Source organism: Periophthalmus magnuspinnatus, chromosome 23 (assembly GCF_009829125.3).
Source record: "Periophthalmus magnuspinnatus isolate fPerMag1 chromosome 23, fPerMag1.2.pri, whole genome shotgun sequence".
Classification (NCBI taxonomy): Eukaryota; Metazoa; Chordata; class Actinopteri; order Gobiiformes; family Gobiidae; genus Periophthalmus; species Periophthalmus magnuspinnatus.
In genome coordinates, this window is record NC_047148.1 from 11788625 (window position 1) to 11805795 (window position 17171).

The 17171-nt window shown below is 38.3% G+C and overlaps 1 protein-coding gene across 8 annotated transcripts in view; it reads right to left on the minus strand.

Moving 5' to 3' along the window:
• Positions 1 to 4035: 4035 nt before the first annotated feature.
• anks1b (ankyrin repeat and sterile alpha motif domain containing 1B) overlaps positions 4036 to 17171 on the minus strand; it is a 151007-nt gene continuing 137871 nt past the window's right edge. For 4 of the 8 annotated variants that reach the window (XM_033989425.2, XM_055231475.1, XM_055231476.1 and 1 more), the window contains 6 exons: positions 15551 to 15622; positions 12904 to 12990; positions 12023 to 12160; positions 11462 to 11629; positions 6178 to 6269; positions 4036 to 5168 (listed from right to left, as the gene is read on the minus strand). In XM_033989425.2, the coding sequence (XP_033845316.1) occupies positions 5120 to 5168; positions 6178 to 6269; positions 11462 to 11629; positions 12023 to 12160; positions 12904 to 12990; positions 15551 to 15622 (606 nt within the window). In that variant the 3' untranslated portion in view covers positions 4036 to 5119. Of the gene's footprint in view, positions 6270 to 11461; positions 11630 to 12022; positions 12161 to 12903; positions 12991 to 15550; positions 15623 to 17171 lie in introns of all 8 variants that reach the window. The other 4 variants (XM_033989428.2, XM_055231477.1, XM_033989427.2 and 1 more) reach the window with 3 other exon arrangements.

A 17171-nucleotide genomic window follows, 5' to 3' on the forward strand; every position in this document is an offset into this window, starting at 1 on the left:
GCCCACGACACTGTTTTTGTTTAACTCACATAGACAGAGTTGGTAGTGATGGTGTGTATAAGTCTGACCTTGGCTTCTTCAGTCCAGACTTGGGTCCTGACAGCTGTCCGCTCTGTGCCGTTCCACCTTTATTGCCATCAGGCTGAGGGCCAAGTCTGCGCCTTATTCAAACAACTGTACTCACTTTTCAATATCTCAGAGGGTCAGAAGTTGGCAGCTGAGCCAAGTCTGAGTATAATGACACAAGAGTTAACTGTCAGTGTGAAGAACCCGGGTCAACACTAGTGAATAAGAAGTTCTACTCGATGTTTTGCTTGGTAAAATCACTGTTTTACATTATTTTAAGCAAATTGAGAGGCTATGGTGCATTCTGATTCTGAGTATGGTCATGTTTTGCTAATCTTGTGAAAATTAGTGTTCAGTGATCTCCAGCAATTAGAGAACTAGCCTAAAACCTGTATTTAAATTTAGTGAACAAATCCACTCAATGTGTCTCCACAAATATGAGACACACTTATGAGACACAACATAAATTAAGAATTATGATGTGTAATTTCAGTTGTTTCATTTGTTAAAGGAAGTCATGGGAGTGAAGGCAAGCTCTTTGTACTTTTCGTGAAATATAAAGTCAAGGAAATGTTGTATTATTTATTCCAGGTTTAGTCTGGATACATTTTTGTATGAAAGAGTAAATGTTTCAAATGTTGTTGTTTATTTGTGTTCTCTTGCACCAGAATTTAGCATGGCTTGTCTCAGAAAATTACCAGCCCTAAACTAATAGCACATGAAGAGGCAGGCAGATTTGGAGCAGAACGTCAACAGCAGAGCGACAGGAGCAGAGCGACAGGAGCAGAGCGACAGGAGCAGAGCGACAGGAGCAGAGCGACAGGAGCAGAGCGACAGGAGCAGAGCGACAGGAGCAGACTGAGGAGTTGTATGTGTCTCTAGTACTGTGCGTTTAGGAAACTATCCTTATCCTTCACATAGAAATATATTTATTTGTCGGTTTGCTCTCTGTGAGCCATGCTCTACTTGGCACAAAGCAATGGTATGAACTGGCAGCAGCAGCTCTTAATGAGCTGATACATATTATATTTATCACATAAATTATTTGTGACAACAGATGACTTAATGGGACTTCATGGTCTGAAAAAGCTGCCTGAACTGCATCACATAGAGGTGAAGAAAATTCAAAGACTCACCTGAAATAAGGTCATAGTAGAGTTAAATTTATCTTCTTGCATTTCATTTAGTGGGTTCTCAAATAAACTAGAGACACATTTATGCCTTTGAGGATTCTTGAGTAATGTCAGCCCAGTTATTACAATATTTTCCTCATAGTTTAGTGTTACCAAGTACTTGCAAATTCTGTTAAACATGTTCATGACTCAATAATTTGATGCACAAAATGTCACTTGATACATGAATGTTGTTGCCAAGCCAACACTCAAATATAACTCGTCAAGCATATGTTGAAATGTGGAAAATTATGGTTCCCTGTAGGAAATTTTGTCCTGCATTTGGACCATCTGTCACTGCATGGGGCAACCAATCACATTTTGGAGATGAGTCAGGACAACTTAGCTTTACCTATTATTTTTGGCTACCTATTAATGTACTTATTTTTGCGTGAGTAATTATTTGAATGTATATATTTACTTGAGAACTGGCAAATATGTGGTTTGCCCATACCATCTTATATGATAAGAGACATAATCAATATTTATCTCTCAAACTATCTATGAAATATTTTATACTTTATACTTTTCTAAAGTTGTGATTATGTTGAAATAAACATATTTGTTTTCTGCTAACTCATGTCTCCAGATGGGATGTTGTTGGCCTAATACCTCAAAGTGACAGTGCTGTTTTTGATGTCTGCTATTTCAATCCCTGCGCATCTTTCCGTGAAGTTTCGCTGTTCCTCTGTCATATTTGCAGACTGTTGGGAGTTATCTGGTCGACAAGTACAGCCTTGTGTTGAGCTGGAGGTGTCTCATAGAGAGCTTGGGTCAGATACTGAAATGTTCTCAGTTCTTATCTCGTGGTGGCAGTGCTTCTGTGGATTTGGCAGGTCAGATCTCCCTCAGCACATTTACAGAAATACAAACTGCAGCACTGCTCTTATGCAAAAGTTTGGTTTTGGTGGAGCTGTCAAAAAGGTTTTAGCTGCCACTTATCCACCAAGATACAATTTTGTTCAGTGTGCAGTGGATATGTAAATGAAGTCAGAGGAAGAGAGAGAGCTTCAGAAGTTTTTTCTTTTCTTTTTTCCATTTTCAATTTGCAATTTATAACAGTGTGTGCCCCCCAGTTACCAGCCACACAGTGTGAGTGAAGTGTCTTGCCCAAGTACGTAATGACAGTGACATTTAGCAAAGTATCTTCCAATACTAGTACTTTTAACTACAACAAAAGCATAATTTAAATTAATTTGAGATGATGTTCAAGAGATTATTATTGATCTTCATTAAGGATGCACAGAGCAAACATATGATCCATAGATAAGAAATACACAATATAAATAAGTATATATGGCATATTGTTAAAAGAGATACTTGCATATAGAGATACATAGAAGCAGCATATTTCTATTCCCCTATAGTATACAGGCATGACCGCCCCTTGTAAAATGTAAATACTGTCTGTATAATGAATAAAATCGTAGAAGTAACATGGAAATGACTAAGTAGTTTTGCTGATTTTTCAGTGCATTCATCAGAACATTACAGTCACTTACCTTTCAGCTTTCCTTATCCCAGTGGTGTTTACATTATGTGTTCCACAGTCCAAGGAGCATGACTGAAATTGTAAATGTGATTAAATCCATTGCTTCTTGTCTCTGCAGCTCTGAAACAATGCCCCTGGTGAGCAGTGTAGCGTGAGCAATTTTACATAGGATACAGTAGCAGTATGTGCAGTATGTGTAGATGCCCTAGCACAGCATCCGCCATCTGAATCCAGTCTTAGTGAATCTGACTTGCAGTGAATCAAACCATGCCATCCTGTCTTTTCCTATCTTAGACCAGGCAAATACATGTCAAAATTCGTGTCAAATATTTTATTCAGCTATAGAAAAGAGAGAATTTGATTTGAATTTGATTCTTACATACCTGATCATGTATCAAATGTCTACAGTATACCTTTATTGTACCCACATTTTAAGTCTACCCACTCTTCTTCACCTAACTGGACCCAAGCATATTTTTGTGTTGAATAACAAGCACTGCGCCGCTGTTTACCCTCTAACCCAATAGTCTCTCAGTTGACCTATTTTGTAAGTCCATTAGAAGGCAGTGGTTAGTTTCATAGTAGTCTCAAATTTGCTCCCTCATTTGATTACAGTTTTGACTTTCTAATGACAAGATGTTACATATTGAAAGGATGCTTATTTTTTTCATTTTGTGCCTAGTTCTACAACCTAAAGTCACATGTAACTCTTTTGCCAAATATAAACAAAAAAAAGCATGTTTTTAATATTTTTAAAATTTGTAGAAAAAACAAAACAAAATGTGTCTCTCAGCGGGCTTGCATCTCTGTAAACATGTCTGAAGTCATGTATTTCTTGAAAGCGATGTTTTCTTTCTGTGACCTCTAACAGTGAACAAATAATACAAAAGCAAAATCCCTGTCATAAATCCACAGCAGCCTCCTCCTAATTGTTTATAACGGAATTGTTGTTCATGCATCTGGTTTGAGTCAGTGTTGCATAAACGCTTCTTCTGAGATTACTCATGTTTGTTAATGGCTGACTAAATGTTCACATGAGCAGAATTTAAAATTTAAATCCCCCTAATAACTGAACCCCTCCTGTTTGTTTTGCACCTTTCATTTGAAGCTTGTTTTTAAAAACACAAAGGTGAGGATTTAATTGTTTTTTTTTTTACAATTTTTGTTGTCAAGTGTCACCGGCCAAAATATTGAATTGTGTTTTTGCAAGAGTGAATATTCAACATGACTGGAGCATAGTGGGTAAACAAAATGATTCACACCTTTGAATGTTTGTGACAGACAAAAATGACAATTTAATCAGAATAATGGTTGTACAAGTCATATTTTATTCCATGTGCTTTACAAGGATATAAATAATGGCCCAAATTACAAAAATCAGTGTGCTGGAAGCCCAAGCCTATGTACATGAGTTGGTCAGCAGTGATGTCAGCAAATCAACGTTCACCCAAAATACAATCTCTACAGTCTAACATTAGTATTTTCACATCCTTTATTTTGTACCTTGTTTCCAGTGAACTGCAAATCATTTCTTCTTTACATACACATATGAACAATGAGTTGGCAAAATATCTATCTACATATATAACTGGATAAGATCTCATCCAAATGATACAGTAATACTGTGTTTAAAATAGTAATCTGCTAGTTAGAGAAGAGCCCCATGAGAAACAATGGAGAATCAACCTGACAAAGTTATAGCCACCAAACATTCACTCTCTGCATACGACCAGGAGGATCTCACAGATCTGTTAAAAGACGGCCACCGATCTCAAGCCCAAAGGTTATTTTCAGCATGTCATAGAAAAATAATGTAACATTAAGACAACAGTAGACAATAATTGCACAAGAATAATCATAATCAGTAATATAATACTCTCATATTAAACATTAAAATGTCGGGCAATACCAATAGAATACTTTTTTCGATGCCTGATGCCGCTTTGTCCACGTCGGCTGTAAACACATTTCCTAGGACACATTGTTGCATCTCAGCATTTTCTAGCTCTAATCAAATTACACTGATACTTGTGCATATATCTTTAGTATCTTCTGACCATTAAGAAATTAAAAGGCGATTCTCAGACCATGCTCACGCATGCCCAGTGGTGCTTGTAGTGAGCCCATTGTCTGCTACCATCGTCCTCAGTGTTCAAAGGTCAAAGCTCAGAGCGACGTCATACACTTCCGCTGTGTTACATTCAGAGTGGAGCGTTGTCCAGACGCTGTCCTGATGGTGTGTGTTACTGTGTTACTGTGTGTACAGTCAAATGGTGTAGTCAACCTTAAACACTGTGGAGCTGCCTCCATGTTTGTAGTCTTTGAAAGTGACAAAAAGTCTTGCAGTCTTTTGCATTGTGTGTGTGCCCATGTCCGTGTTTATGGCTGGCTACATTCTTTGCATTCCACAGTAATAGACATGAGCGTCCGGCACTGCCCTGCAAATGAGATGACATCACTTATCGACAGAGCCCTCACACGACTCTCCACCGGACCCAACATGGGCAACATGCGTCTCACAAGCCACATGCCAAACCTTTCACATAGCAGAGTTTAAACCCTCCTAAATCAGATCACTGGGGAGGAAAAAGGCTGCACACTGCAAAAATCTGAAATCTATAAGATAAAATTGGATGAAATAAATCTACCAAATCTGTGTTGAAACTATTTTTACACAAAGTATTGATTGAAATATTGATTCAAAAAAAGTATTTTTATTCAAAGGATCAAAAACTCAAAATACATTCTGAATGCTTTCTGGATGAACTGTTTAGTCAACCAGAACCAAGGTTGAACCATGCTACATCACCTCTCCAAAACCTGCTCTCCTCTGCCTTTAAAATGTAAAAAAAAAGTCTGAAATGTTTTCAGACACCTCCTCAGTCAGCTCCACTGGGCCCTAAACACTGTCTAAAGCTTTGGTCCGAACACAGTTTTAGGCCTGACCACGTTCAGGACAGTTGGACAGAGGCTGGTGAGGAGAGAGAAAAGCGAGGCATGGAGGAACTCAAGGAGAGAGACAAAGCCAAAAAGGTTGCATCCAAAAACAGGGAAAAAAATCAAGCAAAAAAGCTGGCAGCAGAACAATTGTCTGATGACCACTGGCTGAGCAGCAAACTGAAGGTGCAAAAACATATCTGACCATTTCCTAGAGGTGAGGCACCACTGCCAGGGTCAGGGTCATGTGCCAGCCTGCAGGCAGGAGGGGGGCGGGCAGCTAAACAAGAGAAAGACGGGAGACACAGCGTAGCGCCAAACGTCATCATGCAGTGGACAGACTGGCCTATCGGGGCGGGGCCTTTTGTTTTCTAGTTTGGCCGGTGGTGACGCGGCGAGCGTCGCGCAGGCCACACTCCGGGGCGGGCCCCAGTACAGGGCCACCTCTGAAAGGCACACACACACAGGAGTGGACAAGGCGGTGTATGTTAGAAAATAGTGGTCTCGTACTTGGTGTTGACTCCTCTTTTGGCCTCCTGACCCGGTTCCACTATCCACGGCACATTGGCGTGACCCTTCTGGTCCATGGATGGCTGTTCCATCTGACACAAACATAGTGACAATAATAAGAAACAGCAGAAAAAAAGAGAATTTAAGAAATGCAGCATATAATTTAACCAATACAGTATAAGAGGCAGATATAACACATCTGTTTAAAAGTTGCAGGAGATAGAAGACAACGTTTTACTTTTATGATAGAAAAATGTCAAATAGAAACAAGGGATGGCACACAGAGAAGAGCAAATAGCAGAGTAAGGCATTGCTTTTCCAGAAACATTACATAAACACATGGAAATAAATTATACATTGAGTTCCGCGTATGCACTACACTTATTACATATGCAGCAATACCCTGACATAGATGTTTATTCTACTGTAAGGATACAGTATGGTACTTCAAACTATCCCATCATTTGTTTATGAGGGTTTAAATTAAATGTTGCACTGAATGTCTATAAAATTGAGTAATGGTTAAATATTAAATCTTCTGAATCCTCGCATATAGTATTAATCCAGCTATAGTCCACCCCAGGCATTGCGCTCTTATCTCTTCTTAACACACTGCTACTGTCACTAATGGTAATGGTATTCCACTTTTCGAGCTGCTCCCTCTTACATCCAAACTCGACGACCACAGCAAGACCTTTTAATCTTGTGAAGCCTTTATAGGATTAGAATGAACACACTTTTAGTCAGGAGGTATCAGAAATGGTGATATAAAATGGCAATAAACAGTAACTTTTGAAAACGAGCCAATCTATTATATAAGATATGTGTATTGCAGCAAGGAGACACTTGGTAAGCATGTAATAGGTTTTAAAAGCTTAATAGGATTACAAAAGTCAAGCCCAAATTTACCACAGTGAAAATAATGCATTACTTATTGGCTGTAAATGCCTTATTCTAAAAACCCTTTTCAATTGGACACACATTTAATGGGTTGAACTTTTGATATATTGAATCATTTTATATACCCAGAAAGATGCTGTAGAAATAAGGTACAGACTACACATAGAATAGAATCAATACCCTGATATTAAAACTAGTATTGAAAATTCTAAAATAAAGCCCATAGAACAAAGAAAAGAAAGTACAATTGACTGGTTAAGCTTTGCAGTGATTTTTGACCTTGGTACTACACTGGACGGCAGAGACGGCATACAGAATCTGTTGAACAAAAAGGCAGCACTTACAGAAGACTGACTTTCTTGAACAATATGAAAATGAAGAGTAAAGAAAAGGAGAAGAAGCGAGGAGGACCTGCGTGTGAGCTTTGTGAGGTAGATGGAAGAGTCGAGGGGGAGGAAGAGGAGGGTGGAGAGGAGGCCGATGAGGGGTATAAATGTGACCCAGTGACCAGCGGCTGGAGGGGGGTATGATGACCTACGGGGGCAAAGGTCATACACAGGTCAGAGGTGAGCCTGTAAGCCTTTATAGTGCCACCACCGCAAACAACAACACAGCAACAGTAGTGCACACAGGGGCTGTACAAAAACTATGGTATAATACTGTATATTCAACTCAAACAAGAGCATATTGAGATATAACCTTGTAAATTAGAATCCAAACTGAATCTGGTCTGAATCAAAACCAAAACGTGCATTATGCAACCTACTTGTCACCATGACGATGTTATTGCTTTGCCGGAAGAGATGCCCAAGCTCAGAGTAAGAATGTTTTTAAAGGTGTTGTTTAAGCAACAAACAACTATAATTGAATAAATGCAAGGTACATGCCTTATTCCATTCCAGACAAAGTAATACTCTCCACTAGAAGTTACATAGTGCAGCTTTAAAAGGCCATTGCTTAAAACAAAGCTAGAACTAAATGGAGACTATGATTAATTCATTTTTAAAGCCTTTGAATTATTTATAGAGAAAATTACCTTTCAGAATGACGACCGTGCAGATCTTACAGTATAACATTGCCATACAGTTTGTATTTGCAATTATCAAATAAATGTGATATATTGTGCAGCCCCAAGTAGCACTCTCACTGCCACAAACACAGCAAGGACGCACAAATCTGCACATAACAACAGCAAAAAAACAACACAAACCCATGGCAGTCGCTACAAAGTCATCTCTCTGGGTACTAATGGTGAAAGACACAGCATTTGTTAACAAGAATAGTCCATGTTACAGCATTACATTTATAGAGCGACTCCTGCATGGCAACAACACCCCCCGCAAGACAAATTCGGCACAGCAGCATCAGTCAGCAAAACAAGCTCTACCATCGACCGCTTCCAATTGGACTTTAATGTTTCAAAATGCACAAGATGAGAAATGATACAGGGCCATATCAAACCAGGAGATGTGTAAATCAATGTTTATTAGCAAGCTCCATCACTATCAACCAACAAGATGTGGTTGCTATACTTTGTAAGCAGGCTATTTTCACACCACGGCAACAGCGTTCACACGAGATTAGTGATGTGCTTTTTCATTCACTTATGTTACTCAGATTACGGGTCAGCTCTATCAAACAATAACATACTGTACTGTGCAAAAGCGGTAGTTTTATGATGTTTTTATGAACTTCCAAAAATTGTAAATATCATATATCACCTGCCACTTGGTAAATCAAAACAAAAACTAACCAAGGTGGTATTATTGTACAATATTATATACCTATGTGCTATTTGTCTACTGGTTTCAATGTTAAAGGTCCATATCTACAAACCTCTCACAATGTTTATTTACTGAAAATAAGAATGTATTTGTTAAATGAGTGAATGAGTCAGTCACATCTCAAAATGCTGAATTATCTTTTTAGCACTTGTGCATTGGTCCATTGATGGTCTGTGCATACATTAATGTTGTCCTTGGAGCAGTTTCCATTTAAAAATATCAATATATATCTGTGTTCTTAAAGCTTAACTTAATAATTTTTTCACACCTGACTAAAACCTTTGCACAATACTACTTTGCATAGTAGTGGTGGATTGGTTTTGGAGACATAGAGTCAGGTGTATTGAGGTGATGCAGAGGAACAAAGGAAGCACAATGGGGCTTTAATGCTCTGCTGCAAGATGGAGTTTATGGCTGGCAGGTGGCAGAAGGAATATTAAGCCAATCCTGCAGCACCGCACAGCACACACCATTAACCACACAAAGGAAGGAAAAGACAAAGACAATTAATGGTTAATGTAACAGTAGTGGACTCAGCAGATTGTGAGTACACACGCCATCCTCCATCATCTCCACAACAACCACACGATGCCTGCAACTGCTGGATCTGCACTTGTTTTTATATATCTTTCCCTCACTCCTTCCTAAATTTAGACAGTGACACCATTCCTCAAGAGCGGCCAATTGTCTTCAGTGCATTTGGTGTTGGTAGCAGCATGTAATGGGCATAAATCTGGAGCAGTACAGTAACAGCAGACCGCAGGGTTGTGTTGCTGCTGTGGGAGGTTGTGTCATGGGGACAGCAGCAGTGTGACTAATTTGAGGTCCGGTCTAGGGTTAATGGGAGGCTGACAGCTTTACACACAGACAGAGTGACGCGTGCTCAAAAAAGCAATGACGAAAGGCAACACATTTGTACAGAGACATGTACTCTCTGTTTCTAGTGCTATAGACAGTGTATTCAGCATTGCACAGAACAGTTTTCAAAGGGCTTATTTATATTATTTGTGTTTTTATTTGGGCAGCAACTACTGATTATTCTGCAAGTGCATTATTTAGCCCATTCATTTTTTTGATTGGATTTCTGAAAATAAATTGAAATTTGAACCAGATTCTGCTAAAACTGCATGCATGAGGACTTGATAAAGCACATTTGTAGTGGTGATTTTTTAATCTCTCAAATTGCATTGCATTGGTGACTTAATTACCACTCTTGATGTTGGCAATAAAATCCATTCTCTCAGCATACAGTATGTTTTATATTCCAGGGATAGTGCAAATGACAATGTCGTTGATTAGTTGTTAAGTTATTGATTATTTGCAGAGACTCTACAAGCGTCTTAATCTCAATGTTTAGAAACTTATTTACGTACACTGTCAACCTTCCAAAAGAGTATTGATTTACCAGAAGAATTCCTCTGAAATTATTAAAAACATATTGTTGCTAACCCAAAGTTTATTGTTCTGAGTAATGCTGTACCCATCTCTGTAGACTGAGGCATTATTGATGAGGCTCCGATGGACTGAAATGTCAATACACTATGTGCAGGTCCCCCTTTATATTCTTACACAAAGAGAGACAGAGAGGAGCTGGGCACACGTCTCCTGAGCCCAATGCAAACAGCTCTCATCAATCAGACCGGTGTGCGCATGGCCACAGGGACAGCAGGACTGAGCTAGCACTTAGCACATCAAATGTACACCTGTGCCCCCCTGTTTCACTGCGCCTGGGCCAGAGACTGTATGCATACATAGACAAGCTGTCCAGAGAGAAGATGGAGAGGAACAAAGTAAAAAAACAGTGTTAATGAGTTGAGAGGAGACCAGACGTGATGAATTATGGACAGATTTGGGGTTAAGATGAAGAGGAGTTCTAATGAGAAAGCTGGTTAGGATTGGAGCAGGGCTTTAAGGCTTGGTTTTCATTCAAGACGCAAATAACAGCAAAAATCCATCCAACTGTTAGAGGAAGGCCAGATAATTTTATCGTATCAAAATATTTAGTGTGTGAGAATCAATCAGTCTAGCTGAGTGCTTCTCAAACCAGTCCATGAAATATTGGCTTCACAAATAATGTTTAAAAAAAATGTTTAAGGAATAAAGCACAATGATATAGTACAACTTAACTTAAACTAAAGAGTTCTAAGCTCAAGGAATTAACCACGACTAAATCCCCAATGAGGATGTGGTCCAACCTTTAAAGATGACATATTATGCTTTTTCAGGAGTCTTACTTTATAAATTATTCACATCTAAGTACAGAGATGTGGGCGGAGATAGGAGATAGTTGAACAGATATTTTCGGAGCACTTAAGCCTTGAATGCAGGAAAATCCAAGATGACTCAAACATGCATGAGTAAGATTATGGTTATAACATTAACATTAAAAGTTAATTTTGCATAATATGTCTCATTTAAGTTAAACCTTAGACAAGAATCAGTACTGATTAAACTCAAACTACTTTAGCACTCAAACTGCAAATATAAAGTAAGTCTAAATAGTGGAGATTGAGAAGCACTGGCCTAGCTAAACTCTAAGCCAAAACTGACTCAAATTGAGTGTATTTTGTCTGCAGACTTGGATGCAGTTTGTTGCTTACAGATTTGCGGATGTTGACTCGAGGTTTGGGGACTGGTTTGTTGGGCTTGCTGTCAAAGCTCTCAGGCAGCGTGGACGATCCGTGGCCCGTCTTCCTGGCTTGAAGAGCCAGCTGGTAGGCAACCTCGAAGGCCTGGCCCAGCGTCAGGATAATCTCATATGCCAGATTCTGAAGGAAACAGAATCAGTATGACTTTAAAGCTACTTAACATGGCTATACAATACTGAAAACAACAGTATGGTTTATGATCATTGTCATTTTATGCCTGTTTTTTATGTGATGTTTTATTTGGGTATTGGAGTTATGACGTTTTACAATATGTGTGCGTTTTTACAGCCTGCGTCCAGAACATGTGACCAGAGGAAGCTAAACTGCAGGCTCTAGGAAAAACATATATTCTGATATGAATGCATAATGATATTGCTTGGTTTGCCTGGAATGTTCTGCAGTATGGCACTTAACAAGCATGTGGCAAATCGTTCATGGGAAAAGTCACATAGTGTGACTTTAAAAATCTGCAATTAAATGTGAATCCTTTACCCATACAATAAAGATACTGACCACATCAAAAGCAGTGAAGACATGGCAGTAGTGGTGGCTGGACTTGAGGTCTTTGGTGATGTAGGCGAATGTGGACAAGTCATCAGGATCCTGTGCAGCACATGAGATGTTGCGGATCTCGTGCTCTGCAATAATGTTCTGAGGAAGACACAAAATGAAGAGCGGGGAAAAGAAAAGATTATTAGAAATATGCAGGAAGATGGAGAGCTGCAGAGAAATACATAGAACCTATTCCAGGGTAAAAAACAAACAATAGGATCCAGTATTCATCTCATTTCACACATATCAAAACCATAATCAGTTTGGCAATATTGGACAGAAAGCTTTTTAGAGTCAGGGAGCTGGAATTTGTCCTCGGGTAGTGTCACTGGAGAGCACTTTGTATTGCATTAATTGAAGCTTAGAATTTTAAATCAACAAATGCCCTAAAAGCACTCTGGGACAACAAACATTTCAGACAAACGTTTTGAGAATACAAGTCACGTTCTTCAACAACCATTTTTTGCCTGTTTAAAAATGCATATTGGTTTAAAGCAGCGATGGCAAAAATGCTAATGTGTTATTCTACGGAGAAACCTAACTTGCATATTCACAAATACTATTTATTGAACTAAGAATATATACAATGCACACTATTGATTTTTCTTTTATCTGTTCATCTTCTTTCTAAATGGGTCATAAATGGGTTATAGTGTCTTTTACAGTCTATTGATTCTTGCACAATGTATTTAAGAGCTAAGCTGGGGGAGAGAAGACATTACCACACTAATGCTGACGAGGCTTGATTCACAGAAAGGTCACTGCAGTTCACATCCAAAATTGTGACCTTTTCTGTTTTATTTATGGCGGGCACAGAGGAGGAAATGGGCCATGAGCCGTACCTTATTTGTGGCGTCAATGAACTTCACTCCTTTATAGGACACAGACAGAACGATGGTCGGGACTTTCTTCATTTGTTCCGTCGACTTCTTGGAGAGCACAGAAAAGGGCAGAAACAAAAGCGACAAAAATGGGATTAGTTTTAAAAAATGTCCTCTTTTTCTCCTAAGATTACAGTCCCAAATATAACTGACATTCAAACTATTATCTATCTACTATTAACTACTTATTAATATGCATTTTAACAGGTGTTGATACTGAATAAAATACATGAAAAGAACTAATTTGGGGATTTCCTGAATAGTCTTTATCACAGAACTGGTCTAATAGAAATCAAAATTCAATTGTTTGTGTCATAACATATATTATATAGATTATATATTCACATAATTTGTCATAATTTATGCATTGATTTGTTGGTGTACTTCTTGAAGCACTCTATTCATTTTATCCTAACAGGAAAACAAATACATTTTTAACTGTTTTGGAAAGATGATTGGAATTTACTGTAAATTCGATTAAGTAATTGGAAGTGCAGGCACAGAGCATTAATAATGAATATATACAACTCAAATATTGCCTTTATCTTGATACTTGTAACATCAACCACCTAAGCAACAGTGAGCCTCTATACACCACAAACATCAAAGACTGAGGCTCCTGCTGTGAACATCATTTCAGAGGCTTGGAGTGATTCTGGCTGCTCTTGAAACATTCACAGGTGATTCAGTCTCAGCAAAAATCAAAGGCAAAATCAGACAAGCATAAAATGAAGAACTATAGAGGTCAACATAAACAAAGTTGCACAGTTGCATCAAGACAAAGAAGAACTATTTGTCTACTGATCAAAAATTGACATGCAGTTGTAGAAATGCAATGTGTTTCTATGAAATTCTGTATAGTAACATAAACTTTAGTAAATCTCCTTCAGTTTATGGCTGTCACATTAACGGGTTGAAAAAGCATGCAGGGAAGTGGTAGGATTAAATGAATGCTGTTGATCACTCATAAGAGTAAATTACATATCTACAGCCATCTCTTCGTGGTCTTCATGCTAAATATCACTTGCAAACCATCAATTTACTCACGTTGCATATGGCGCACATAGTAAATAAACTGTATAACTAAATAAACTCCCTACATACGATTCTAGCACTTTTCCTTTCTCAGTTAATATGAAGTGCAATCATGAGTGCGATTTGCTATGACATCAGTGTCATGGTGCCAACTGTCAAAACCTGTTAAAACATATTTAAAAATCTCATTTTCACTTTTTGTATTTTGTGATGTGATTGTAACTAAGTTTGTCCTTTTTCACCCCTTGTCAAATGACGTCTCTGCATATGGGTTAGTTGTGTGCGTTCGATCTCGTGTTTTGTTTCAGAGCTGTCAGAATCAGTTAATGCTGAAAAGCTGACAAAGGCATCGCTGCACATTCACGGCTTGAGGCTGTGAAGTTGAGATGCTCACTAGCACTGCGCAGCCATGGAGGGGGAGATAAAAGTGTAAAGGTATGGGAGAGGCATCAACACACCCCGAAAGTTGATCTGGTGCATGTAATCACAACAGCCAAGCGCTGCAAAGGTGTTTTAAATTATACAGGCTGAGATGACAGATGCCTTGTGATGTGACAGCATAAACAAAGACAAAAGAAAGGAGGGGAGCTGATAGAACAGGAAGCCTCCGCTGATGAATATTAAAACACACTGCAGCAACTCAAGAGGAAGACAGAGTGCTACAGTAAAAGATCTGATCCAAAAACACCATGTGAATATAAGTGGCGCATAGACGGCACTGCAGAGACAAGAAGGTGGAAGGGGATCTGAGGTGAAGGGTGTGGGCACTGAGCCGCTCAAACACGTTAAGTTTCAAATTAGTCAATCCACTCAAAGTAGTTGTTTAACTTTTTGTACTTATTACAATTGAAGGAGAAAACTACACATAACTCTAACTACAGTGTGGGGCATTTGTTGTGATAGATTTAAAGAGTCAGAATGGTTGAAATGACTAAATGAATATATTGTAAAAGCTGCACTATACAAATAGTACAAACTATCTGTACAGTATAGCCTTTATATTTAGTCGATTTCAAGACTCAAATTATGTTAAAACATAAAACTGCAAATCACAATCAGAAGCCCAGCCCAAATATGTCACTCGATCAACACGTATTGATTGTCAAGGTTGCATGCCCAATCTCGTCTGATTTCAGCAACTCAGCAGGGTTGGGCCTGGTTGTTTTTTTACTTGGATGAGAGACTGCTGGGAATTCACCAGCAGTGGCTTTAGTGCATGCTATTGTTGTGTCCTTAGGCATGACACTTCACCCACTATGGCTAGTGGGAATGTGGTGATTAGTAATGTTTCTTTCCAGGACAACAGTGGCTACAATAGTAGCTAGCCACCACAGAGCATAGAATGGATGAATAATGCAATGCCAAGCACACTGGGCTTCATGAAAAGCCCTATATAAATCCAATTCATTATGTTTACATTTCCATTATGTCTTCTGCCAGATGCCAATCTTGATGTAATAATATTCCAAGCACGGACAATCCCTGTGACTTCATACTACTGTATATATTAAATGTGTTTTTTAATTCAAACAAATGTAATGACATATACATTGTATGCTTGTGTTAGGTTTACCCTCATCTTGGCGCAGGCATCTTGTGTTGACTCTGTTCCTCTCAGCTCTTTTACCAACATGGATCCCAAGTACTGTGGACAAACGAAGGACACAAAAGCTTATCAAAAAGGTATCAAGCCAACAAAGTGACAAATTCAGATCACATCAAACAAATGTATACAGATTTAAGACAACGTTGTTGATGGAGTGACAACATTTAATTAGGATAAAATGTTCTGGGCATCCAATAAGGATGACAATACTTCAGCTCAATGTCAGTTATTCAGGAAGACAGTGACGGCTCTATGTGGTCCAGTCCAGCCTCCTCTAAAGTACTTTGTCTAGTCATGAGCAGCAGCACTACTGACCTCAGATGACTGGTTAGATTATAACAAAGTACAATTGTTCAAAAGTTATCCCAGAATGTTGTTATTGTTCACACCTAACATGATGTGAGTGACAAGGAGTTGGATTCAACACTGCATAATCTCCAGACCTAAAAAGTTGTTATTTTTGCCATTTAGTATTTCTCTGAACATAATGAATGCCAAAGGTAAGTTGTTTACTGTGATGTACAACTAATCAAATGTGAAGGCCAATGGATATCTTTTAGAAACCAAAAAACAACCTTTATAATGTACCAATGTAGTAAATTTAAATGAAAAATGACGTAGTACTTAGTTCCATTCATTAGACAAATATAAGACTTTTTGGACAATAACCATTCGTTGTCAGGTAAAAATTACTTTATATCTACTAATTACCATGAAACACAGAGAAGCCCTCCATGACATAGCACAAATGTGGTTGAATGATTGCCATATTACATAATACCAATCAATTTTACTTGCTAATGCTAACATGTATAATGGCTCACTTAGATTATGTCACCATTCTTTAGCATGTTTCAAACAAGAACATTGTTTATTTATGCATTCCATGTTTCCACTTTGCTTACAGTGCATTTCATTACAACAAAGTAATTAAAGTAAGCTCACAGCAGAGATTGGTCCAACCATGATTATGTCCTTGAGGTGCATTAAAAGTGTTATGGTACGACTTCATGGTCAGAGATTCATCTAATGTCACCTTTAATTTAATAAACAAGTCCCTCATTATGACTTAGCGGGACGTGTTTACATCAGTATTAAAGCACTTAATAGCGATGGTAGGCCTCCAGTTGTATTACTAAGTCCCTATTCACTTGAGTATGTCCCCTAACAAGGCTTTTAGTGGATTAGGGAGCAAATATTTACAGATTGTGTTTTATGACGTGGTAGTAACCCAATATAAATGTTGTGCTACTTTGGGACAGTGGGTACATTTCATAATGCAGACAAAACTACCAATGCATGACACGTTATTTTGCTGCTGCACAGACATGAGTCATGATGAGCTGGCAAATAGTCCTTGACTGTGTTCATTTTGACAAGAATGTTTTATTCAGTCTTAAAATTATTTTTAGCTTTAGTTACGACTTAGTCAAATAATACTTTTTAGTTTTAGTGCAGGTTTAATCTATGAAAATGTCATGCCAATTAAATTCAAAATTGTTTCAAAGAAAATTAAAAGAAATTGTATGCCTTTGCTTCATGGGACATGTAGCCTACAGACGTGTTCTTTGGACATTGAGTTTTATAT